Raw genomic sequence first — 24,933 nt, 5'->3', positions numbered from 1 at the left:
ACACAATCTGGCAGTCTGTTTCCTGTTTAGTGTGCATGCATTCGAATGCTTGAGCATATGCAGAATGTTTACTTATTTATATACCTTGGAAGAAAATGACAGATCCAGGTTGTAGAACCATGGCGGCATCACCTTTCATAACTCAGTCTTTCAAAAAATGGAAAAAGGAGACAGTTTGACCGTGTGTTAAGTTGTGTGAAATATCAGTGAGCAAAGTAAAAAACAAACAAAACAGGCATAAAGATTAGTTAATGTCCATCTGGTAACCACTGGTTGAAATATTTATATTCTGTGAGTGGCTGGCTGGGGGGTTTTGGAGGTTGATTGCATTCACTGTTGTGGAATTGGTCACAAAGAGGTACATGGTGCTGCACATAAAACTTCTTTGGGAAATCTTTGGTTCCTGGAAGGTTGCTGCGGTTATCTGTAATGTCAACGCTCACAAACTACCCACCAACCTGTAGTGAAACTGTGAAAAGTGTAATGCAAAACAAAAACAGAGACCGTTTGTCTTCCAAGTAAAGGTTTTTGAAATGTGGGCAATGCAGTGGTAAGGCATAACTTTTACTTTGAAGGTGAACATTCTCCATTTCTCGTTTGCGTTGCATTTTTCAAGTTAAAGAGGAAGTGAAGACTCAGATGATGAATGTTTGCAGAAAAGTTAAGGTCTTTCAAGCAAACTTTTTCATCTAGCACCTTTTTTTTGACCAATTTCGCCCAGCGACAAACAGCAACCTCCAGCAACCAGTCAGAAAATACACATTTTTCCCTCTGACCCGTGGTTGCTGGATGGTCAATAACTGTCTGTTCCTATGTGGTTTTAGTGTACACAGGACCAAAGTTTACAAAATAAACAGTTTTGTATTCATTAAAAATTAGAACTAGCAGTTTGGTCCATACTGTAAGCTCATTAGAAAACTGTTTTCTCGGGTCATAGATGGCGTGAACAGGACGGTTGTTTTTTCATGCTCTCATTCAGAAAACATCTGCACAAGTGGATTTCTTTTTGCAACCAGAAGGAATGGAGCTTTAAGGAATATTGGCTTCACTTTTCACATCCAAAGGCTACACTCTATAGTCACAATATTAAACGTGCCAACAGCCTCCTTAAGTAGCTGTCAATAAATTAAAGTTTGCAACTGCATTGAAAGTATTAATATAAATGTTAAATAGGGATGGGTATCGTTTAGGTTTTATCCGATACCGGTGCCAAACCGGTACTTTTGAAACGGTGCCGGTGCTTAAACGGTGCTCAAACCGGTGCTTAAAGAATGGAGAACACAAACTTTGTCCAAAAACCTCTCATGTTTAGCTGTTTTTTGTAAAAAGATATAACAATGTTAGCCTTTTCTGCAGCTATGGGGCATATATGGTATCACTCTTGGCTGGAAGCAGTGCTTAATCAATGAAAAAAACACAAACTTTGTCCAAAAACCTCTCATGTTTAACTGTTTTCCACTTTTTCTTTGGTCATTTTAGCCTTTTTGGCCAGGGTGAAGGGAGTATCTGCCATCAAACAAGAAGACAGCCGCATAACTACGACGGTGTTTGCTAGTTCACCTTACATGCATTAATGTAATAATGTGGTTAGCCTACTCAACGTAAATTACACACGAACAACATTAAGCTACTCACGCAGAGGAGAACGGCTGCTGCTGCCATCATCATCCGTCATCATTTCTGCTACGCTGACAGGGCTAGGGGCCAGGACTCTACTCTTCGGGTTCTTGGGGGATGTTGCTAACTCCAGGTCCGATAACAGGCACCACACCCCCAGTAGATGTGCACGGTGTGAGGTCTCGCAGCAAGCTATCAAATATGGCGCATTTCTCGGCTTTAAAAAAAAAACGCTATGCGTCGCCAGGTGTTTCATCAGATTTGAGGTGTTACCTCTTTTGACAGTATCACAGTATCACCTTAAAGCACTTGTTGCAGGCTGCTGAGTTTGCATCTTTTGCTGTGAAGTACAGCCAGACTTTTGATCGCTTCGCCTTGGGCATTTTTAATCTGTAGCGCTGCTCTAAAAGAACGTACGTACCTGGCCCCGCCTACTATCCTCGGAAACAAAAAATGATTGGCTAGAATTGGCTCAGGAAAAAAAAAAGCACTGAAATAAAGCACCGAAATGTGCGCTGCTTTTCGGTCTGGTTACTACCGTTTATGTCAGAACGGACACTGGTACCCATCCCTAATGTTAAATAATAATCATTTGGAAAAATATAGCCTTATTTTTTAAAATATCACATAGCTCATTTTGTCATCAAAAAGAAAATCTGGATGCCTTCTCCTGACCTTGCAGCTTGGCCACAGGGACAGAGGCAGCATGAAATGTCGCTCTCTCACCGAACGTGTCTTCAGCACGTCCTCTTCCACTCTCTCTCCCTCACGCTTTATCCCACCTGAACTCTTCTTCTAAAGAAACAATCTCCCGGATCAGGACTAAAGATACTTATCCTTTGTCGTCTCCCTCCGTGTCTTTGTATTTGGGCATGCGAGTGTCTCTGTATATTTTAGTGTCGTGTCCACTTTATTCGTGCCAACTTAGACCGTTGCTAGGCTACGACAGGAAGTGTCCTGCATAGTAAATGTGTCCTGAGTTGTAGAGGTGTTCGTGTATGTGTGGGTCTCGTCTGTGTGATTGACTTGGCAAGGGCAGAGATGCACACACAAAGAAACAAAATATACACGTGCACACACAGTCTCAAACACACATGTCTTGGGCATCACAAGATTCAGTATCGGGCTGTGTTTTGGCATTAGCTAGCAGGTTTGTGTCCCCTCACTGAGGCTGCAAACTAAAAGGAAATACTTCCTTCTGCAGTATGTGCATTTGTACTTGCCAACATTCAGCTACCTATAACAGCAAAAAAATATAAAGAGAATCCTAACACACAAACATACACATAAGATCTTTCTCCATACACTGCAAGTCCTTCACTACATTTTACCATTACTTGGCAGCAGTAAGTTATCATAATTATGTGTTGATGATAATTACTGGAATTGGTGTGCTCTGTCAGGCTGACACCTCCCCGGTGCTGCACATGAACATGGAAAATAAAACCCAAGAGATGAGAAAGCGATGAGTTATCAGACGTAAAATTGGTTTGGAGTTTTTTCCTTTTTTGTGACAGTATGAACTTGGTGAATGGTTAGCCAAATCAGTCCATTATAATTCTCAGCAGCTACAAAAAATTAGGACACAGACAAAGAGTGTTCTCAGTTAAAGTAGTGGAAATGGAATTCCATTCCCAGAAACATGAGAGGATCTTTTGGAGTGCTTAAACCTGCCTGGGCTAAGTCAACATCACCGGTTACCACCAGTAATTGTCTTGTATGTATTGTATTTGACATATTGATGTGGTTTATAATGTCATGCTGATGGAGTACTACACTGTTTTATGTTTTATGAGTTTTTTAGTTCTGTGGTTGCATCTTGTCTATTTGGAACAACAGATTACATTTGAAAAATTCACATTAAAGAAAATAACAGTGTTATTAAGTAAAGATGCTAAAACATATAAGGATAAGACGCTTTTATGTACACCGGATTATGCTAGTCCTGATATTGAAAACCAAGTTGCTGAAAAACAAGAAGCTTTTCCTTATGAGGTGCATTTTCCACTACGAATGGAAGAAGATGGATGGATGGATGGATGGATGGGTTAACAAAGAATTTTCCTTTGTTTGAATATGAAGTTTGGTTTGCTAGTCTGAGTAAGCATGCAGTTTAGTTTAGTCTTGGGCTGCAGTTGTTGTGGTTGGCATTTTATTTAAAAGGCCAAATCAATCATTTGAAAAATCGTTATTGTTTGCAGCATAATTTACTTAAATTTACCTCTTCTCTCAGTTGTTCTAGATGCATTTTCCAACTTTTTCGCCAAAATGAATCATGATCTGTGCTGCTGTCATAGGAGATGACAAACAGTTTTACAAATTGACACAAATTAAGAGTAAGAGGCTTTGATTTTTAAAATTATTCCCTCAGTTTGTTTGGTCGATCCGTCAAAAAGAACAGTCACCCCATTTTGAATTTCCAGCTTATACAATAGTTCATCAACCACTGACCTGGAGGGATGATGCCAAGTCCTTCATCATGTGACCACCTAAAGGCTGATTGGAGATCAGTTTGGTATCAGTTTGCTGTCTCCATCACAGCACGGTCATCCAAGCGGAATAAACGTAGTCGATTTAGGCTGTTATCGCTCAAACACACCTGGCCTAGCGGCATCACAGCTCCATGTGGATTTGTGTGTGAGTGACAGATGTTTTGCTTTCATATGGGGTCAAAATAGCTCCACAGGATTGAAAAAGGAAGAAAAATGTGTTATGGACATACTGAGAAAAGTAAAGATACTTTCCTGTCTAATTTAGATGAATAATTTATTCAGTTTAAGTTCATTATCCAGTATTCTCTGTATTATGACTGAATAGATCAACTAGATGAAAGTGTTTGTGTGCAGAAGCAGCGGTATATCCTCATTTTACATGCACACCCAGGCCCACCTCATTGAACTACCTCCTGTGGTTTGAAGAAGGTTCTACATGCATTAGCACAAGCAACGTTCTGCTCATGTCATATTTTCCTGTCAGATTCAAAACTGAATGGTATTTTGTTAGCATTACCGTTCAGCTCAGTCATGCTCATGTTCAACCTGCTTTTCATAGGTCACTAGGCTGAGCTGTGAGGCATGAAAGAGAACAAAATTCAAGAAACATACAAAGGAAAAATAAGCAACAAATTTAGAGGAAGGAAGTGAAAAATAATGAAAGGCATAAAGAGGAGATTGTGAGAAGCGGGTAAGATAATGAGAGAGAGAGAGCCACAGGGATAAAAGAGAGTGAGGCGGAGAATGAGATAGAGCGAGAAACTGTAGATCTAGGTCAGAAAAGCAAAGCAGTCAACACATGAGTGGAGGAAGGGATGAACAAACCTCTCGGGCTCAGCGCTTGTCTTTCTGAATGGGACAGATCAGAGAGAGAGTGGGCCATCCCTCTGAGAAAGAAAGAGGAAGAAGGCTAAAAACATCATTTTAATACTGTGTGAAATTCCTTTTCCAATATTTATCATCGTCAGGGCTGCAGCTGCTGATTATCAAAGCTCAAAAAAGCTTAATTCAGAACCAATGGATCTCACATTGGAGCGCCAGCACCCCAAACCAAAACAAACGGACATTTTAGCCTCTCCCCACCCTTCCCTCGCTTCTCCTCATGTTTCATTTACAACTAAAGAATGTGTGTAATCCAGAGTCACCAAAAGAAATCCAGCCACAACAATTAGACTGCAATATAGTACAGCAGGCCAAACGATACTACTGGTTTACTCTATTTTCTACATTCATTTCGTCATGTGAAAGTAATTTTGTCAGGACCAGCATTGTAAACAGAATGTTGCTCCGACGACATCAGTGACAGTGAAGTCAGACACCACATAAAAAGAAGAGCTGGGGTGGATGTGGGTTGCATAATGGTTTGCAGATGTGCAGCAACCGTAGGCAGACTAAAGCATGTTGCGTGCCATTTAAGAGATTTGCTTGGTGGATATGTTGGTATCACCTGAAACATCAACTGACGTGGGCTTGCATCAAGATCAACTGATGCCCTGGAACTACATTTAAGGCTGAAGTAGTGGCCTGCTTAAACGAATGCTATGCTTCACAATACATAATGAAAGGGTATCTTGCATAAACAACATTCACATGACAGCTTCGAGAACAACACATCAAATACTCGATAATTAAATTTTTGTGTCTTCTGTGTTTTATGCACGCAACCAGAAATGCAAAACCAATAATCTGTGGTTTTACATTGTACTGGCTAATATGTCGCTAATATTCTACTAAGTAATTAATGCACAGATGTGTTGGACTGATTATTGATTTTTACACAGCTTATCTTTTTTTAGTTAGCTTAGGTCTAATAGCCAAGCTAACTGTTCCCTCCATTTCAAGTTGTTAAATTAAGTTAGCCTGGCTCCTAGCTCTGATTCTAAATTTAATGTACAGGCATGAGAGTGGCACACATCTTCTCATCAAATTCTTGGCAAGAAAGCAAATAAGTAATATATCATAATGTTGAAATACTGCTTTAACCCGTCTCTCTCGGAAGTTCCCAGAACTTAAGATACTTTAATTGCATGTGTGGTGCAAATAGCAGTTCAAAACCCAAATTATATAAAACAGAAAAGAAAAGAACAAAAGGAGTGGAATCGGCAACTATTTATATGCCTGGCATGTTGTTGATGAAACAGCCAATTAACTAATGGTTTTATTACTTTACCTTTGTTTTTCCTTATTCTTTAGATAATGTTATTCACACATTGTCATGTTACCTAATTTGGTAATACTATTATAGCCCAGCCCCAGCCTATTTCTGAATTGGCAAATAAATGAACGGGAGAGGACAAAGACAGAGCAGGAGATGAAGATGAACAGGCCGTGCTAATTCTTTTCTGTTGCTCCTTTCACACTAGGTCATTTAATAAGGCTGGATGGCATTACTGCTGCAGGAAAAAAGAGAAGTGGAGGGAGGGAGGCTGTCAAGGTGGCTCGGAGTAATGAATCTTTATCCAGCTCTGATGATATCCATGTCCACTATGTATTTGACACGTTCTCTCTCTTGCCCTCTTAGCCACTTCGTAACTCCCTCAATCATTCTCTCTCCCGCACTCACCATGTCTTTGTGTGCACATGTGTGGGTGTTTGCAAGAGTTTTTCTGTCAGTGTGAGTAGTAGAAAAAAGGGAGCTCTTATTATGCTTTCTGTGTGTGTCGAAGTGCGTGTGTGTGCGTGTGTGAGAAAGGGTTTCTGGTTTGTAAGTGGCTGTAATTCCTTTGTTGGTCTTCAACAAAGCCAGTCCTTGTGCTTGTGGAATTGGGGCAGTCTGATCCTAATGAGAAATCCCTGGTCAATCTTTCCAGCTCTTTTACTCTCACAGAATCTGAACTGCGTATTTATATATGAGTATGTGTGTGTGTGAAAGAGAAAGAGGCCGATCACAGTGTTCAACCATCCAGTGGTGCTTAGTTTGCATTGTGTGGTGCTGAATTGTGACACAATGAATTATCATATTCAAATCCCAACTTTCTTTTCAGCAATAAATCAGCAAGTTTAAAAGAGTTTTTTCCAGTCCCAGAAGAGTTGTGTAATAAAAAATTCAACTCGTGGAATTAATATTCCCTCGTTCAGGGACCTCAGCTGATAGCATATAATAATGTTAACAATATTGGCTGTCATCTTGTGGGATCCCATAAAATGTACCAGCGTTTTGTTGCCACATATAGCTCTTAATATCGCTTTCTCAAATGGAAACATACTGCGGTGCCCTTTGAAGTGGTGACAGAAATGATCTGTGAATGATTATATATTATATTATATAACACTGATATCATACTTTCATCCTTAGATCAGTCTTCAGCAGAAGTTTATTTGGAATCCAACTAAACATCAGTCGACCTATTGAGTAACACAACTTTATTTATACGCCTTTTGTTGACCATCAACATTATTTCACTGTTGAATAACATCCAAATCTCATTCAAACAATGAAAGCTCTCAAGATTTTAATCAGGTAAAGTGAGTTTTGGCGAGCCAGTGGATGCAACTGATCTGCTAAAACAACACGAAAATACAATGTGAAGCAGTGAGAGTGACTAATGACCAATAACAGGGTGCAGAGACTGTAAAATCACTCCTGCAAATGAACTGCAAAGCAATGCAAGCACCAACTTTAAGCTATAATTTGGCACTACTCTTACCAAAGCATTGCTAGCCTGTGTATTTGCTACAGCTTGTTATCAGAATGACCCTTCGATTAAAGCCCTCAGGAGGTGCTTTAGAGCCAGGCCCTGAATGCCATCTGGTTTATAACAATTCTACCAGCAGAACAGTCCTGCCCTTGTTTCGTGTGTGTGTGTGTGTGTGTGTGTGTGCGTGTTTGGGCTAGTGCTGCTAGGCATTTGGGCAGACAATAACATTCTAATCAGCTGAGTTAAGATAGGTGAAAGTAATAGCCATCAGTGGTTTTAGCATCTTTAGCCCTGTTAGCTTCATTAGTTAATCACAGCCACAGATGCTCTGTTGCAAACAAACCACTTGGGCCTTTCATTTGCCCCTCAGCTTCCAATCTCCTGTTTTCTCGCCTCGTAGCTCCCCCAGGCATCTGCCTAGCCTTGATATTCGGCAACATTCAAGGTCTGCTGATTGGTAGTCTTTATTTCTCTCAGAAACAGATTCGTGTTGTTGACCATTATTTGCAATTCCCATGGCTAGAGTGACAGCAAGGATGATTTATGAGCATCACTGATGTGTCTTTCCATTTCTTGCGCTTCAACTTCCCAGACTCCACTGTTAAAAGATAATAAATATGCTAGACCTGCAAATTATAATGAGCAAATTCCTTCCTATTATATGGATTTGTTTTTCAAAGGTTTCATCAAGATAACACGCGGATTGTATCTTTACAGAAATTACTGATTTTCCTTTAAACAATGTTATTTCTTGTTTATTTCTAAATGTTTTAAGTTCAGTGTGATGACTGAAAGCAAATGAGGAAGAAAATGTGCTAATGTGCTGCGTTCTTGGAAAAAGTTGCATTAAATGAACATTCACATTTCTGCCTTTTTTTCTTGTACTTACTTCCTTTGCTTCTTCCACCAGGGCTGCCATGTTAAGACGGGGCAGTTGGCAGCAATCAAGGTCATGGATGTCACAGGGGTAAGACACACATACATGCACTTTGGCATTTGCTCACACACCCACACGTACCCACGCACAGAATATCATCTCAAGTGATTATACCAGTGTTGGGCATGTCATCTAATTATGAGCGATGAGTCAGTGCTAGTGTGTGTGTGAGTGTGTGTATGTGCACGTGTGTTCGTCTGATGTGGCAGAGAGGAAATGAGGACAGGCCTATTGCCATGGTAATATTAGCTGGAAGTATTAGGACAGCAGTGTGGTCTCAGGCGTGTCTGTAAAGCAGGAGGGAATCTCAGCTATATTTAGAGAGCCTCCCTGTCAGCACTTAGCTGCCAGCAAAACAATAAAGCACTGCAGGAATTAAGCAACAATGGAAGTGATAAATGAATGAATCAGTCAATAAAAGCCTGAATGAATGATTAAGGAAAAAGGGTGCAAGGTATATGAAGGTGAACGAAGGAGTAAAAAGGGGAAAAGAACAGATGTTAAAAATAAAGCATGAAGACATGACTAAAACTATATGAATGGCTGCATATGTGTAAATCTGTGGCAATAAATGAATGACCGTGTTAATTACTAATGACAATTAAATGGAGGCAAAAACCAAATTGATAACTTAATGATCTGCTGTTGTAGAAAAAAATCCACTTAGTGAAACAAATGTCTTTGTTTTTTCACCAGTGAGCACTATATGGAATTAATCAAGGCACAATTTTCTGACATTGTAAATAATAAGCAAGTAAATAAGTGACACATTCTTATAAACAATTGGCTTTGTGGCAGTAGCTCCCTGAAATGAAAGTAATTAAAAGTTAATGCTGTTATTGTGGATAATTTAGGCCCCAGCTGTGTGCTTTGCAACAACACTTTTCAGACTTTTAATGGATTCAAAATGAAAATCCATCAGCAGCTTCACTCTCTGTCCATATCACATTGAGCTATTTGATGGGTCACAAATGGAGACTGTGGTCTAATTGCTTTTAATTTTTCTGTGTGGTAAAAGGATGAGGAAGAGGAGATTAAGGCAGAAATTAACATGCTGAAGAAGTACAGTCACCATCGGAACATTGCTACCTACTACGGAGCTTTCATCAAGAAAAATCCGCCTGGCATAGATGACCAGCTATGGGTACGGCATTATTTGAGTGTGTTTGTGCATTGTTTTGTTTTTTCTGTGTGTTTGGATGGTCATTCATGTGTGCATCACAGGAGGAGAGGATGGCAGGACTGGAAAAAGTCACGTTCCATTTCTTGCTTTTCTGTTATATGAATGCATGCACTCATGCGTGCAGTGAACGTGGGTTTGTGTGAATTGGAAATGCATATATGGTATATATACTTAATGTATCAGTGAAAGCTATAAAGTAGCTAAATCAATGTGAGGCTGGCTGGCTGCTGCTGCGATAAATCATCTGTTAACGCCATCTAAGGGAGCTCTCTCATCTCTGATCCCTCAGCATTCATCACACAACAGTTGGAGCAGACACACACAAACATATGTAGATACACAAAGCAGCCAAATGTATTGCCTGCATAATTCTTCCTGACTCAACATCGGCCCGTTTTTCCTCGAGTATGTTAGTGATCATAACAGTATCTTAGTGGGCTTTCACATGTGTCATCCTCATGCATTCCTGAGTGTGTTCCTTTGTGTGTCTGAATACACGGGGACAGCCATGAAGAGAGGAGTTCTGTTGTCTGTTCAGTCCAGCATGATGATGATGATGATGATGACGATGAGGCTTGAAGCGCAGCCAGAACTGACCAACTGAACTTTTGCCTGCTACTCTCCACAGATGTAGAGAGGAGAGAATAGACACATTGTGTTTGGGTCAAGAGATGGACTTGATTCATTCATGTGATCTCATGACCCCATCGAGTCAGTTTATGCCTGTAGTTTCTGCAGTCTGTGTGGGGTGTGTGTTTGTAAGGAGTGACAGAGACAGAAAGTCTGCAGCACTGTTGGCTGTTTTTGTCATTGTGCGTGAGCTACATGTGTACTGCTCTGTATAATATTGGCTCTCTCGTACTTTGATAATAAAGAAAAAAGAAAAGTGTTATTGGTCAGTTAAGCAGAATACAAAAGAAAAGATTACATTCATAAGTAAACAATTGGTATTGGAGGTTGCTTTATGAGAGTTACTGGGTTAGAAAAGATATAGACAAGGTCGCTTGCTTCCAGTCAATAATTGACCTTGTATCTGCATATGTGTGCATGTGTGCATGTAGCTGGTCATGGAGTTCTGTGGAGCTGGCTCAGTGACTGACTTGATCAAGAACACCAAGGGCAACTCTCTGAAAGAGGAATGGACTGCTTACATCTGCAGAGAGATTCTCAGGGTAAGTAACCTTGTTGGCAACCTTCAATTTTAGAGAAATTTTTCCGGATTCTCTGATTTTGTTTGTTTTCTTTGTTCTCAAAGACTGACGCAAGAGCAGCGTGAGCCTGCTGACAGTCACTGAAAACCGCATCCATCTGTCACCATAGTGGAAAATCAGAGAGTAATTTCAAAAGGGCTGATTCTTGAAAGGGCATAATCCTAACTGGAAAAAAACACATTGTCTTATAACTCATAAAGTACGCACAAGGATAGTTATATGCGACAATCCTTGGTTCAAAATCTTTATACTTCTTTTAAATGACTGTGTGTTAAATTATCGATACCCAGCCTGTTCTTTGAGAGCAATCAGACGCTGATTGGTTTCTATGATGTCTCTGTTATGAACTGTTCTTCTTGGCAAATTGTACCCATTCTACCACACCTTATCTCTGCTATCTGTTATGGTACGTTTTAGCTGCCGAGGGCTGATGTCTCCAACAGAAAACAGCAGTATCACTGCATCTTGTCAGTTAAGCACAGTGCTGCTCTGAACAATGATTTCTTTTTATTCACTTTTTTCTTTCTTTTTTTTTCCAACCCTCATTTCTCGCTTCATGTTGTGTTTTCTGTTTTCCCTCTTTCTGCTGCCTCTGCCCCGTCACATTTTTTTTCTATTTCTCCTTCTTTCATCCCTCAGTGCTTTTAACATTTTTTTCCGCAGTTTCTACCAATTTCTTCATCTTACAGCTTGATTTCAAATCAATGCAACAACTTTTTTAAAGTTTCGCTTCAAGTACAGATCACGTTTAGTTCCACAGCTCTAACCCAAGAGCTGATAGTCTTGCTCAAGGACACTTCCTTTTGGAAATGAGTGTTTTATGTAATAATTGTCACGATTTGGCTCATTGCTACAGAGCTTTCCTTCACTTTGTGTCTCTGTTATTGTCTGCAGGGTCTGACTCATCTCCATCAGCACAAGGTCATCCACAGAGACATCAAGGGACAGAACGTCCTGCTGACTGAGAATGCAGAGGTCAAGCTAGGTCAGTCTGTCATCTAACTCCACTTCACAAAACTGCTTCAGGATTGGGAGGGCAGTATGGAGTATAAAGTTTCAGATGGTTCAGATGTATATATGTGTGTGTGTGGCTTTCCTGCTTCTTTTATGCTGAAACCAAACTACAAAACTGTTTGTAGCTCTGCCACTGTCCATGATGCAAACTGCTGAAGACATGACTTGCTCTCTCTCTTATTAAAACCAAGATGGGATCTGTATGTGTGCATTTGTAAACTGGGCTAGCTATTGTAGGGTATGTTCTCTCTCATGGAATTTAGTAAAGCTCACTGGTTTTGTCTGTGTGTGTATTTGTGTCATGGCTTTCTAGTGGACTTTGGGGTTTCAGCCCAGTTGGACAGAACAGTAGGAAGGAGAAACACATTTATTGGGACACCATATTGGATGGCGCCAGAGGTTATTGCCTGTGACGAGAACCCTGAGGCCACATATGACTTCAAGGTGATTTTTCAATCTCCTTTCCTCTGAAGATTCGTAAACCCACTAAGGATTTCGATGACTTGTGCTATTTATGTTTCTTTTGCAGAGTGATTTATGGTCACTGGGAATCACAGCAATAGAGATGGCTGAAGGAGCACCACGTACGTACCCAAAGAATAACCTACGTCTCTGTTACACATCGTTTCTTAGTGCTTCCACAGTAGATCTCTATAATTAGGAGTCAGATCATTATTCAGTCCAGGATACTCCAACCTATTTTAAGTCATAATTTTAACGAAGGCAAAGGAGTGGATATTAAATTAAGTGTCACATTGTTGGGCTGCTGCCCAGAGTTTGGTCTGAGGTATTCAAACACAGTTGTTATCATTAAGGTGACAGGTCTTGTATCCACCCTTCAATTAATTTTGGTTCAGTAAAAAATAACTTATCTTCAAACTATATTTTATAACTGATCACAATCTGCAGAAAGGACCTAATTTTGTTTTGATATAGTTGAGAGATTATTAGCATGCTGGCTCTGACTATATGCCATGATAATGTTTAATACAATTACCTAAAAGCATTCGCAATCTCCCTTATTTTGAACCTTTAGCACTCTGTGATATGCATCCAATGAGAGCCCTCTTCCTCATTCCACGCAACCCTGCCCCCAGACTAAAGTCAAAGAAGTGGTGAGTGTGTATCACATAATTGCAGTTCATGTTTGCAGATAATTCAGGGCAGTAGTGCCAGTAGCAGAGAAAGGTTTTTTTCATTTTTGCTGAGACGTATGTGTACGTGTGTTCAGGTCAAAGAAGTTCCAGTCATTCATAGAGAGCTGTCTAGTAAAGAGCCACAGCCAGAGACCCAGCACAGAGCAGCTCCTCAAACACCCATTCATCAAGGACCTGCCCAATGAGAGGCAAATTCGCATCCAGCTCAAGGATCACATCGACCGCACCAAGAAGAAGAGAGGAGAGAGGGGTGAGCGACAAACTGTGTTGTAGATGTGTGCATGTTTGGATTGGTCACCACCTGTAGGTAAAGATGCATTGATATATGGCTGCAGGCAGACATTGCCAGACAATAAAGTGAAAGTTATGCTTATACTAACTGGAGTGACATACTAGGATATTAAAATTTTCTCTCTGAGTTATGCCACACTGTGACTCATCCCTCCAAGCTGTAGTTTGTTTATTTGGACACACCTGTGCTTTCTAGTATTTTCAAAGTGTAATTCTTGGCACATGCTCCAAATATATTTCAGCACAAGTAGTTAAGAACAGTAAACATTTGGTTACCTTGCTTTATTTTTAATTGAGCGTAGCATTACTTCAGGCGTAACTAAAAGTCAGACTTAACCCACCGTCTTGGTTCCTTAGCTGATGACAACATGTCATTGCCAACACACTTACACTGAAAGCTTAGCTGATACATCCTATCATCCTATTGGCAAATCTTTTAAATAACACACTATTTAACTTGTTTTAGCCTGGATGCAGTCATGTTTGCCACTACAAGCTGCTTTGCAGCCTGGCCTCCCTCTGATTCTACATTTTAATAAATGCAGTGAACCCCATGTTGGTTGAAAAAGATAGCCCTGCTAAAGCGAGTCTCACTTCTGGTTTCCATATATGTGGGAAGGGTGGGGTGGCTTCAAACCAGAGTTATTAGTATCAAATATAAACTACTAGAGATGGATATAGCAATCTTTCTTTGACCAAAGTTGTTCTAAGTGAAATGTGAAGCAGCAGTATAGTGCGTTCACATGGACTTATTACAGGTCTATTATGCCTATAGTGATTTTTACATTAAAAAGAAATCAGGCTCATTTGACTGCAGCAAAATGAACACCGCCACTAATATAGACCAGTAACAGCAAGATTTAAGCATATTAAATCTTTCCAGCTGAAAAACAGCAAGCACACAGATTTAGTGTATGACTGAGATACTTTCTCAAAGATACGCAGTCACATTATGAATAATGTTTCACTTTAAAGATGAGCTGTTAAACACTTTCAGACAAATACACAAATTCTGACATATGCCGTTGCTTTCATGGTTTTCAACAAGGCAGAAAATAAAAGTGACAGACTTCCATTAAACTCCACAAACACACACTGGTGAGTGTCGGAGTGATAGACTGGCACTCGCATAAAGTACTGCACCAGAAAGAACGACATTAACCGCTTCAGGAAACAACACACTGCAGAGCGGACGTCGGGATGATGTATCGAAATATCTTGTCATTGTAGAGGCTGTGACTTTCTCCAGCTGTCACTTTTTCACATTCAGAGGACCAGTCCATGTGCATGCGTCTGAGGAAGAGCTGGGCCTTTTATATGACTGGTGTTTTTTAAGGCCCTTTTTGACTGAAGGAGCTCTGAGCTAATGTTCTCCACCCCACCACACACAGTAAAATTACAATTTATACTCTTATTCAGTGGCTAAAAGAATGTGCCTTGAAGTGACGATGATCTGGGAATGGCAAAAACGTGAGCAATTTGTTACGAACAGAGGTAGTTAAAGTGAAAAATTCAGAACGTGAAGTGCCTTTGCTCTGTGCTGCTTATTACCTTACTAAGGTTTTATTGTTTTTACTCTTTGCTGCTTCTTTTTTATTCATTCTTGCTTGCCTCTCTCTATCTCCCTGCCCACCAGATGAAACAGAATATGAGTATAGTGGCAGTGAAGAGGAGGATGAAGACAGAGACAGTTGTGAACCAAGGTCAGTGTTTTTACAAATGTGCAGATATGAACATTAACATGTTCTGCCCAACTTCACCCAACATAGACTTGGTCTTTTTAACTATTGCTTTTTCACTGTCCACCTTTCCAGCTCCATCATCAACATCCCCGGGGAGTCAACCCTGAGGCGAGACTTCCTGCGCCTACAGCTCGCCAATAAGGAGCGTTCAGAGGCCCAACGGCGGCAACAGCTGGAGCAACAGCAGAATGAGGAGCACAAGCGCTTACTGTTGGCTGAGAGACAGAAACGCATCGAAGAGCAAAAGGAGCAGAGGAGGCGACTGGAAGAAGTAAGAGAGAATGAAGTGAAGGCAAAGCTTTGAAAGTATACTGTAGCTTTTCAAACAACAAAAGCTACAAAGATACACATACATAAAAATTTTAAACTACAAAATATAGTAGGTCATAAACCAACAAAAAAAGAAGAAGAAGAAGAAAAAAAAAACGATCCAAAATTCATTGGAAAGTCTAAGGAATGTTAGCTTTTAATTGTTCTTGTTTTGCAACATCTGTTAATCAGACACTGTCATTGTCAGTGTCCAGTTTAATTACACAGTTAATGTCTAAAACAGAATGCAAGAACTTATTTGGATATTTGCATATAAATGGTAATAATCAATGCTTATCAATACCCATCACCATAACTGAAGTTCTCCAAAACAGGATTTCAAAGGGACTGAAAATGATTGAAGGCCAGTCTCTTCGTAATATTTAATGGCTTCTGTTTCAGTGGACGCTTCTCTTGTTTCATGGCTCCTCCACTAGCTGGATGAAAGAACAATGATGTGTTAAGTCCAAGCCTAGCTGTTTGATAGCTATACTTACAAATTGTGAACAATTATCAACTTTTGTGGGAGTTACTCATCTGGGAACGACCTCTATCAACAGTGCTTTTGCTATGACATCTTTGTTTCATGTTGCGAAGGCCTCCACCCAGATATAACGTGTCAACCATAATAAGACAATATTTGTTCCCAATACTGGGAGCGAGCTTTATGAAATCAGTCGTGACAGGTTTAAATAGTGTGGCTCTGGGTGTGCCACTTGGAGCGGTTTTACTGAATGCATTGCTGGGGCATGCGTGCAAATATTGAAATTTTGAAGTTATGCTACAAACTGAATGAGTACACAAAAATGGCAAAAATGCTATTCATTAAATCAAATGTGAATACAGAACTACTTGTAAGTGGTGCAAAATAGAGTAATTGGTTTAATTACAACCTTTGGGCCCCATCTCAGCTGAATTACATTTATCTACAGAAAATATGTAAGCATGTTACCATCAATAACCTAGTTTACTTATTAGCAATACATCTGACAAATTCAGGTAAATTTTTCTAAATTAACAGTCACTGCAAATTAACATCACTACTATGTAAATAACTTTTCTAATCGAACCATTTCCAATAATGTTTATGTCCTCTGTCAAATAGTTTATTATCTATAGGAAAGAATATTTGGTTCCACATATTTAAATTTGCAAAACACAATTTTGGTAGAGAAAGAATGACATTTATACACACACTTACACACAGACACAGTCAGAGCTTGTTCCCCAATGTCCCTTTCTTAGTTCCAGAGAGCAGGCTTACAGAAGGAAATCCTTAGCCCATAATCTGTGTGCTCTCTTTGGGTTCCCCCAAGGATTTGCCTTCCAATGCACCTCTAAGCACCATGACTAGACTTAACTTACATGAACCCACCACTTCAAGGGTGTCTGTGTTTTTGTACGCGTGACCATATACACACATTAGTTAGAATTTGAGCCCGCATATGTTTGTATACTCATTTCCTGTGTTATTATCCTAGAAGATGTAACACGTACCCAAAAAAAGCGTGCCAAACAAACATGATTTCCTGATTTGTGTTCACTGTGATGATCCTTAATCTTTGTGCGTTCCTGCTTTCCTGACAACAGCAACAGCAGCGTGAGCGTGAGCTGAGGAAACAGCAAGAGAGGGAACAGAGAAGACGTTATGAGGAAATGGAGCAGCTCCGTAGAGAAGAGGAGAGGAGGCATGCAGAAAGAGAACAGGTCCATACTTGAATTGCAAAACTTGTATTTGTCGTGCGACAACATGATGCAACAGATATGTGAACCACGATGTTGGGAGTTAGCCTAGAATTCCTCAAACTAATTACACATTGGTATAATACAGTTACATAATAGGAAAGGACATTTCTTTCTTTATTTGTAATGCTGTTCTAAGTTAGTCTTTATTTTCAATCTGGCTTTATCAGTTGCTACTATAAAATTATAATGACTGCTTGATATAGAAGCTCAATTTTTGACTCATAAATCAAAATTAAAAGTGCTGAACTAAAAGCACTGTTACATTACACAGAGGTTGCGTAAAGCCTTGGTGGAAACTCATCCCCGGATTTTGATGAGTGATTTGTTTTTCTTCAATATTTGTTATGTCAAAATGAATATTTATTTTTTCTAGCTTCATCAGCTGCATGCCATTGTTTTGATATAAAAACTCAAAAAGTAAAAGTATAGAACAAAAAAAGCACTAAAAGTTGTTACATTGGACAGAGGTGCCAAAAACCTTGGTGGAAACTCTAAATCCACGGCTGGTCCTTCAGTGTGTTTATTTTTACTGATCCATACTTCTTTTCCCCACTTGTTATTTTCCTTTCATTGTTGCAGGACTTTATTTTATTATAATCAATGAAAATTGTGTGCCAGAAATATAAATATTACATAACAAAATTGTAGAGCCCCTCCCATGAGATATTACTTAGCACCTTTTTTTTTAGAATGCTAAGAAAGCTGTTGCGGCATTTTCAACATAGAAATTTTTGCAGTGTTATAGGGATGGACAATTTTAGAGTTTTATAGATGCAAGCATTTTGATTGTTCTGTATCTTTCCCCCTTACTTGTCTCTTTCTCTCTTTTAACATGTTTTTCTCTTGTCCTCTCTGTGAACCTGAACTGCAGTTCAGCCTTGTATTTTTGTCTATCCTACTCAATGTTTATTGCTCTGCTGCTCTACCGCCACGCTTCTCAAGTCTTTTGAAAAGATAACTTCAAACTCTTTTTTTCTCATTTTCCCTTTGTAACACATTACAATTGTTTGAGGATATAATATCTTTTATTATTATCTTCTCTCCTCATTGAAAAGAACCACAGGAGATTATATTCTCTATTCTATTCTGTTCCCCCCTTTCTGTCTTTAGCTTTCTTCTCTGCCTGTATATAAATGTTCAGATCTCCAGATTTTTCTCTCAATCTATTTCTATCTCCTTGTGCCGTCATGCTGCTCAGGAGTATATCCGTAGACAGCTGGAAGAGGAACAGAGGCAGTTAGAGATTCTCCAGCAGCAGCTACTGCAGGAACAGGCATTACTGCTGGTAACCACAGCCCTCCCACGTGCTACAACTGCTCCCCAACTGTGCTGTGTGATCCCTGTCCCCACTGCATGCACCTGAATGGAATATATATTCTTTGGCCTATTAGCTACAGATTTGAACAAAAACATTTTTCTCTGAAATTGATTCGGATCACTGAACGCATGTGCAGTATCATTTAGTTGGCTGGATCTCAAAGGATTTTGCAGACAAAAAACACTTCTGTTTTGACTGCCCTGTTATGTCATGCAAAGAAAATGTAGGACACTGTTGTTTTCCTCAGTGCCCTGCTCTTTTTTAAGAGTATTTCCTTTTAGTATTTGTATACTGCATCACTCATGCACTTTAGAGATAAAAATTGAAGACTGTGCCAAGTTTGAAACGAAACCTTTTGAGATCCAAAGGCCACAAAAATGACCCCTAGTGCCAAAATCCAGTGCTGTGCTATGTCATTATTCTTGTGCCCATCGCTCCAATATTTACATTCCTCTTCCCTGTTGTTCCTGCAGATTTTGTTTGGTTTTTTCCCAGAGCTATATGTAGAAAGTCTGTTTGTGTTCCATATTGAGTTAATCCAATGGTCAGTTTGTATGTTTGTCAGGTCTGTTATGTGAATGCATGACTCAAATCTGACACTATGTGGAAGACTGTGTCACACAAAAAGTATTTTCAAATACAATAAAAAGAGAAATAATGTGTATAGACTTTCCTCCCATTTTGAAAATTATTCAAGCCATTCTGAACCCTTAAATTTTGCACATGTAGGGAGGGATAATGATCATTAGAATATGCATCTACTGTTTTTCTACCTGAGTTTATAAACGCATTGAAAGTTGCGTAATACCTATTGACCTAAATTTTGTGTTGATATCTACTGGTACCTCATCTTCCTCAGCCGTTTTCCCTTGTGCTAATTTGTCTTTGTGTCTTTGCTCCCATATAAAATATTTTCCTCTTTTTTGTTTCTCATCTCTTTCCTTTTTGCCATTCACCCTCTACCTTTCTTTTTTCAGGAGTACAAGCGCAAGCAGATTGAGGAGCAGCGGCAGGCAGAGCGGCTACAGAGGCAGCTCCAGCAGGAGAGAGCCTACCTAGTGTCTTTACAGCAGCAGCAGCAGCAACAACAGCAGCAGCAGCAGCAGGAGGGAAGACAAGCAGAGAAGAAACCGCTTTACCACTATAAGGATGTCGTTAATCCTAACGACAAGCCTGCCTGGGCTAAAGAGGTAATATACATGACATGCAAAGATATGCATGGTCTTTTGAACTTGCTTGTCTTCCATGAAGAAAGGTTCTGAGCACCAGGTCTGTGTACTAAATGTTTTTATGCTGATGTTGATAATGTATTTAAAGTGAACCTCAACCAGTTTCCTTCTTGCATTATCTTATTTAGCAGGAACTAGAAGCAGGAACTTTGTGAGGAGAGTAGTGGAGAAACTTTGCTTTTTGAATTGAAACACACTTTTAAAATGAATTCTGTTTCTTTAATAATTACGCTGTGAAGTGTGCTTTGTGTGTCTGTGTTGCTTAATGTCCTCTGACTGTGACCCCTAGGTCCCGAAGCAGCAGCAGCATGTTCATGGTAACCCACCTCGTTCCCGCATTCGACATCATCAGTCATTCAACCAGCCTCAAACTTCAGCTTCTAGCTCTCACGGCCAATCTAGACCTCAGGCCCCTAAGCATAATCTGTCTCATTCTCCCCAGCTTCTCTCCAGCCAGCTTCCCCATATATGTATTTCAGTAGACCCTGGTGAACCCCTAGATCCAGAGTTGAAGCTGGAGATAAGCCAGCAGGTCAAAGAACTTAGAGCTCAGAAACACAATCGAAGGGGGCGTAGCCCTGGGTATGTCCCAGAGCACAGTAAGTCTGCTGGCCAAGGGCCCAGTAAAGGTCCTGTCAAGAGCCCCAAACAAGGCTCGCGTTATCTACCAGAGCCTAGCAGTCAAAATGGGAAGCATAGAGATAGACGTCTATCTGTCCCAAGTCAGCCAACCATTAAGGGGCTAATGTCTCAAGACTCACAGCTTAAGGCTCGACCTCATCCGATATCTCCAGGACAGATCCAGAATCCCATGCCTTCCAAACCCGTGTCCTTAATGGTTAGTGCCCATCGACGTGGCAGGTCACACTCACCCTGCAATAGAATAGATGTAGACATAGAGCTTGATAATCCGGGAGGATGGCACAAATCGTTGAGGCAAAGTGTGAGCCATGACAGCCTTACGATGTCCTTGGACTCAGAGGCAGTTGACCAAACTGACCTCCTCTCTCAGTCCTTCCCTGCAAATGCTCTCTGTTCTGCCCTATCTAAACACAGGAACTCCTACTCACCTGCTCCCAGCAGTAGCAATCTTCTCCAAGTCCCTGATAACAATCACTTACTTTTCCCTCTTTCTGATAGGGGCATGAACTCTGAGAGATGGGGGCAACATGCAATTAGAGGTAGTTCCTCTATGTGTGATCTTAGTGCTTCTGCCCCTGCAGGGTTACTAAACAGAAGCATGAATTATATTAATTCAATGAGTTCAAACTCTCCATCCCCTTGGTTGTGCCTTTCTCCTCGCAACTCTCCTCAAATTTTCCGCACACAATCCCCCACATCCTCAGTGTCGCCGTCCACATCCCCAGTATCGCCATCCAGCAATTTCCTCTCTCCTCCATTCTCTCCTGAGAGCCCTGGGTTCAACACAGAATCTCCTTATTACCCCACCTTAGTCTTGCCTAACCAAACCTCATTTCCTAACAGTTCACCTCACTGCTCCCCACAAGGCTCTCCCTTTGGATCCCAATCCCAGATCGTCAGGTCTGTTGGAGCAACAGAGTGCTAGACTCTGCTCCAGCACATGTATATAAGACCACACACACACACACGCACACACATGTCTGGTTTGCTATCCTCGTGGGGACATCCCATTGACATAATGCTTTCCCTAGCCCCTTACCCTAACCCTAACCATTAAAAATGAATGCCTAACCCTAACCCTTACCCTAAACCTAACCATAACCTAATTGTAACCCTGACAGTAAAACCGCATTTTGAGTGTGAAAATTGCTTTCAACCCCGAGGGGACCTGGATTTTGGTCCCCACGGTGCAGAAAGTCCCCACCAGGATAGTAAAAGTCAGATTTTGGTCCCCACCAGGATAGTACGAACCCGTACACACACACACACACACACACACACACACACACACACACACACACACACACACACACACACACACACACACACACACACACACACACTTGTACTTCTAAATTTGTAATTAAATAAATGCTCCACTCTACTCATTTTAACTAAAGGAGGATATCAAGTTTTTGTATTACTTCTATGGCTCAGATATGACCTTGATAAATTTCTAAAACACTGCTTGACATAACAGTCAAATATACCAAAATTCCCACAAAGATACAAGTACAAGTGGATACATGCAGAATGTTCACACTCAAGCATACAGACAGTAAAAGGTACATTTCCACTTTTGTCCCTATAAAGCTTATATATATTTTTTTCTTACTGTTAGTAACACATTTACTTATTCATTTTATATAGCTCGTATTATTTATGGGATTGAGATCAAGGGGAGAGGTGCCTGTGTTCAGTCATAGTTTAATACCACTCTGATTTGTAGATATAGTAGCCTAGTTAGCTAGACCACTCATTCCCCCCTGCCTGACCCCTGAACGCCCCTGCCACCCAGTTTCCCAGAGTGCACCATGATGAGCCTACTTCTAGATATCTCGGATTTGATGGCATCAGGGAAAACCCACCCATCTCATCTTCCAGTTAGGTCAGTCAACCAGTAAATCATATCCTAGCCTGGTGATGGGTGCTGGCCAAGTGGTGGTGGGATCCTTTAATAAACCTGAGATGCCTTCCTGGCGACCTATTCTTCTTCCTCATCTCATACAGTATTTTTTTCTGTATGTAGATGCAACATTGCCAACAGCTAACCTCCAATATTCTCTTCTCTCTGTAGTAGAAAGAGTTTTTGGGTGGTAAACTTATGACAAACGCAAAAAAATGAAATATGCGCTACCCAAAAGGTTTTTCTTCATCTTTTTCTAATCTCTCTTTTCTTGTTGTTTAGTCAATATACTAACCTTGATTACACTCCACAGATCAAACTTCGATCTCAGCAGTACTTCGCCTAAACCACTGAATGTTTTTCTTTCAGTTATTTGCAGACTGTTTGTCTAAATCTGATTCCATCATCCGTAGTTGCATTTCATTCAAGGAACTAACAAAAACTGTTTGATGCTGTAGATGTCAAAGTTGCAACGTTGTAGTTGACCTTGTAGCAGGCACCTAACACAGATTTGAGGAATGGCTCGGTATTGCATAGTTCAGACCTTCCCAAAGTGTGGGGCGCAGAGCCATTGCAGGGGGGGCGTGGTATGAAAAGGGGAAAAAAAACAAAACAATGCTTGGACACTGCTAGCACGGGGCGCCCACACAAACGCAAAGCAGGAGATGAAGCATAGCTGAATATGTTTCCAAACCAACTTCATTCTAAGCCAAAGACTAGAAAATATGGTGAAGCATATCTTCCCTTTGGCTTCACCTGCACAAATGCCAAGGTAGGTCTCCCCTGCAGAATTGGTTTTCCCTTTGTCGGGAACATGCGCTGGGCTCTTCAAATCACGGACAAACAGTATCCCAAATTCTTGATTTTTAGTTCACAAACAATTGTTGTAATGACTAACTACTCCTGACATATTGGAGATGTTAGCTCTTTATGCAGTAAAGTTACAGTGGGATACAAATAATATCAGGCTCATCCTGCCACAATTTGTTCCCCCTGTCTAAATCACGGACAAACAGTATCCCACAGTTGTTTATGTTTTTAAACCCATTTTGCACGGAAGGCATTTTTTGAAAAATGTATTGATAGCAATGTTGAATATTATTGCACAGGAAAAAAACAACTACATGTAAAATAATTACACCTTGACGCCTCTGCCTCTGACATTTTTCTTGTAAAACAAAGGGGGGCCCAGCAAAAAAAGTTTGGGAACCACTGGCATAGTTGTTTTGAACCAGGTCATAATCTGAAATAATCCTGCTAGATTATGTGAGCTCCTGTGGATTTAGAGAAAGCTTTTAAAGAGAAAGGCACACTTGTTTACCTGGGGGCTGTTGAAACTAGAACCCGCTGAGCCATCACTCAACCCTGAAACTACAGATGGGTAGAGTGTTTAGAGTGGAAAAGTGTGATTTTGGCAGCTGGGTGTATCCCTTGGAACATTCTCCTATTGCACAGCAGATAATCTGATAATCAGATTACACTGGCAAGAGGAGCTTCCTGCCCCTTTCACACACAGATGTATTTACTTTGACACACGTGAGCACAGTTCAGTGGAAACGGACTGGAACTACACAAACACTTCAACATTGCGTTGTGCTTACGTGGTTCTTTTATTCTGTTTTGAATGTGGCATCTGATAAAGCAGATTAGAAGCTATACTTAACCTTTCACTACAGCCATCAGACACTCTTACTCCTCAACACGGAGAAACGACACCACAAACAACTTAAATGAGACATAAATTAGTCAGACGCCCAATCTGTGGGTGAATAAAGAATCTATTCTTTGTGCAAAACAAAATCTTTGTGTTATTGTTGGCCTGCTAGTTTACCCTGATAAGGACTTCTGTGGAAGTCTGGCATGGCTCACCTGTGTAATTATTGAGTTGAAGAGACGGTTAAGACTGGTTTTAACTCGAAAAACAAGACTTCACTTAGTCACACAGAGTCCTATCATGTCATTAAAACAATGTGCAATATAAAGAGAGGCTCTCGTAAATTTCTTATGTAATATCCAGCAATCCGTCAGTCGCACACTTCTACATTGCGGTTGTTGTCACCGCAGAGAAGAGTGATGTTTAAGATTGTCTAGTGGCTTGTAGAGGTGCATGAGTGTGTGGGTGATGCCCATTGTGGATCAGACATGGTGATTGGTTGTGTTGTGTGCTTCACTGTGAGTGACAGTGGTATGTGACCTGCCTCAGGTGGAGGAGCGATCCAAGCTGAACAGGCAGAGCTCTCCAGCACTGCAGCACAAAGTGTCCAACCGCATCTCCGACCCCTCCCTCCCACCCCGCTCCGAGTCCTTCAGCAGCGGGGGCATGCAGCCTGCCCGCACCCCACCCATCCACCGTTCCAATGAACCACAGGTGTGTGTGTGTGTGTGAGTGTGCACAAAAAGAGGCAATTTCACCTTTCGTGCCTTCTCTCACATATTGTTGTCCACCTCACCCGTAACCATCCTTTGTCCATTTCACTCACACTGTTAAACTCTAACTGACT

At 40.6% G+C, this 24,933-nt stretch overlaps 1 protein-coding gene across 12 annotated transcripts in view; it reads left to right on the top strand.

Annotated features, from left to right (window-relative positions):
* Positions 1-24,933, top strand: part of LOC134645051 (TRAF2 and NCK-interacting protein kinase-like) — a 57,512-nt gene that overhangs the window by 19,296 nt on the left and 13,283 nt on the right. For 3 of the 12 annotated variants that reach the window (XM_063498299.1, XM_063498303.1, XM_063498298.1), the window contains exons 3-15: positions 8,658-8,714; positions 9,703-9,828; positions 10,929-11,039; positions 11,973-12,063; positions 12,406-12,536; positions 12,622-12,676; positions 13,129-13,207; positions 13,324-13,499; positions 15,177-15,243; positions 15,355-15,553; positions 17,182-17,298; positions 18,536-18,622; positions 19,633-19,845. In XM_063498299.1, coding sequence (XP_063354369.1) covers positions 8,658-8,714; positions 9,703-9,828; positions 10,929-11,039; positions 11,973-12,063; positions 12,406-12,536; positions 12,622-12,676; positions 13,129-13,207; positions 13,324-13,499; positions 15,177-15,243; positions 15,355-15,553; positions 17,182-17,298; positions 18,536-18,622; positions 19,633-19,845 — 1,509 coding nt within the window. Of the gene's footprint in view, positions 1-8,657; positions 8,715-9,702; positions 9,829-10,928; positions 11,040-11,972; positions 12,064-12,405; positions 12,537-12,621; positions 12,677-13,128; positions 13,208-13,323; positions 13,500-15,176; positions 15,244-15,354; positions 15,554-17,181; positions 17,299-18,535; positions 18,623-19,632; positions 19,846-20,173; positions 20,723-24,635; positions 24,801-24,933 lie in introns of all 12 variants that reach the window. The other 9 variants (XM_063498293.1, XM_063498292.1, XM_063498302.1 and 6 more) reach the window with 5 other exon arrangements.

This window comes from Pelmatolapia mariae, linkage group LG16_19 (genome assembly GCF_036321145.2).
Source record: "Pelmatolapia mariae isolate MD_Pm_ZW linkage group LG16_19, Pm_UMD_F_2, whole genome shotgun sequence".
NCBI classification, from domain to species: Eukaryota; Metazoa; Chordata; class Actinopteri; order Cichliformes; family Cichlidae; genus Pelmatolapia; species Pelmatolapia mariae.
Note: the sequence above shows the minus strand (reverse complement) of the source record. Positions and strands in the feature narration are given on the sequence as shown.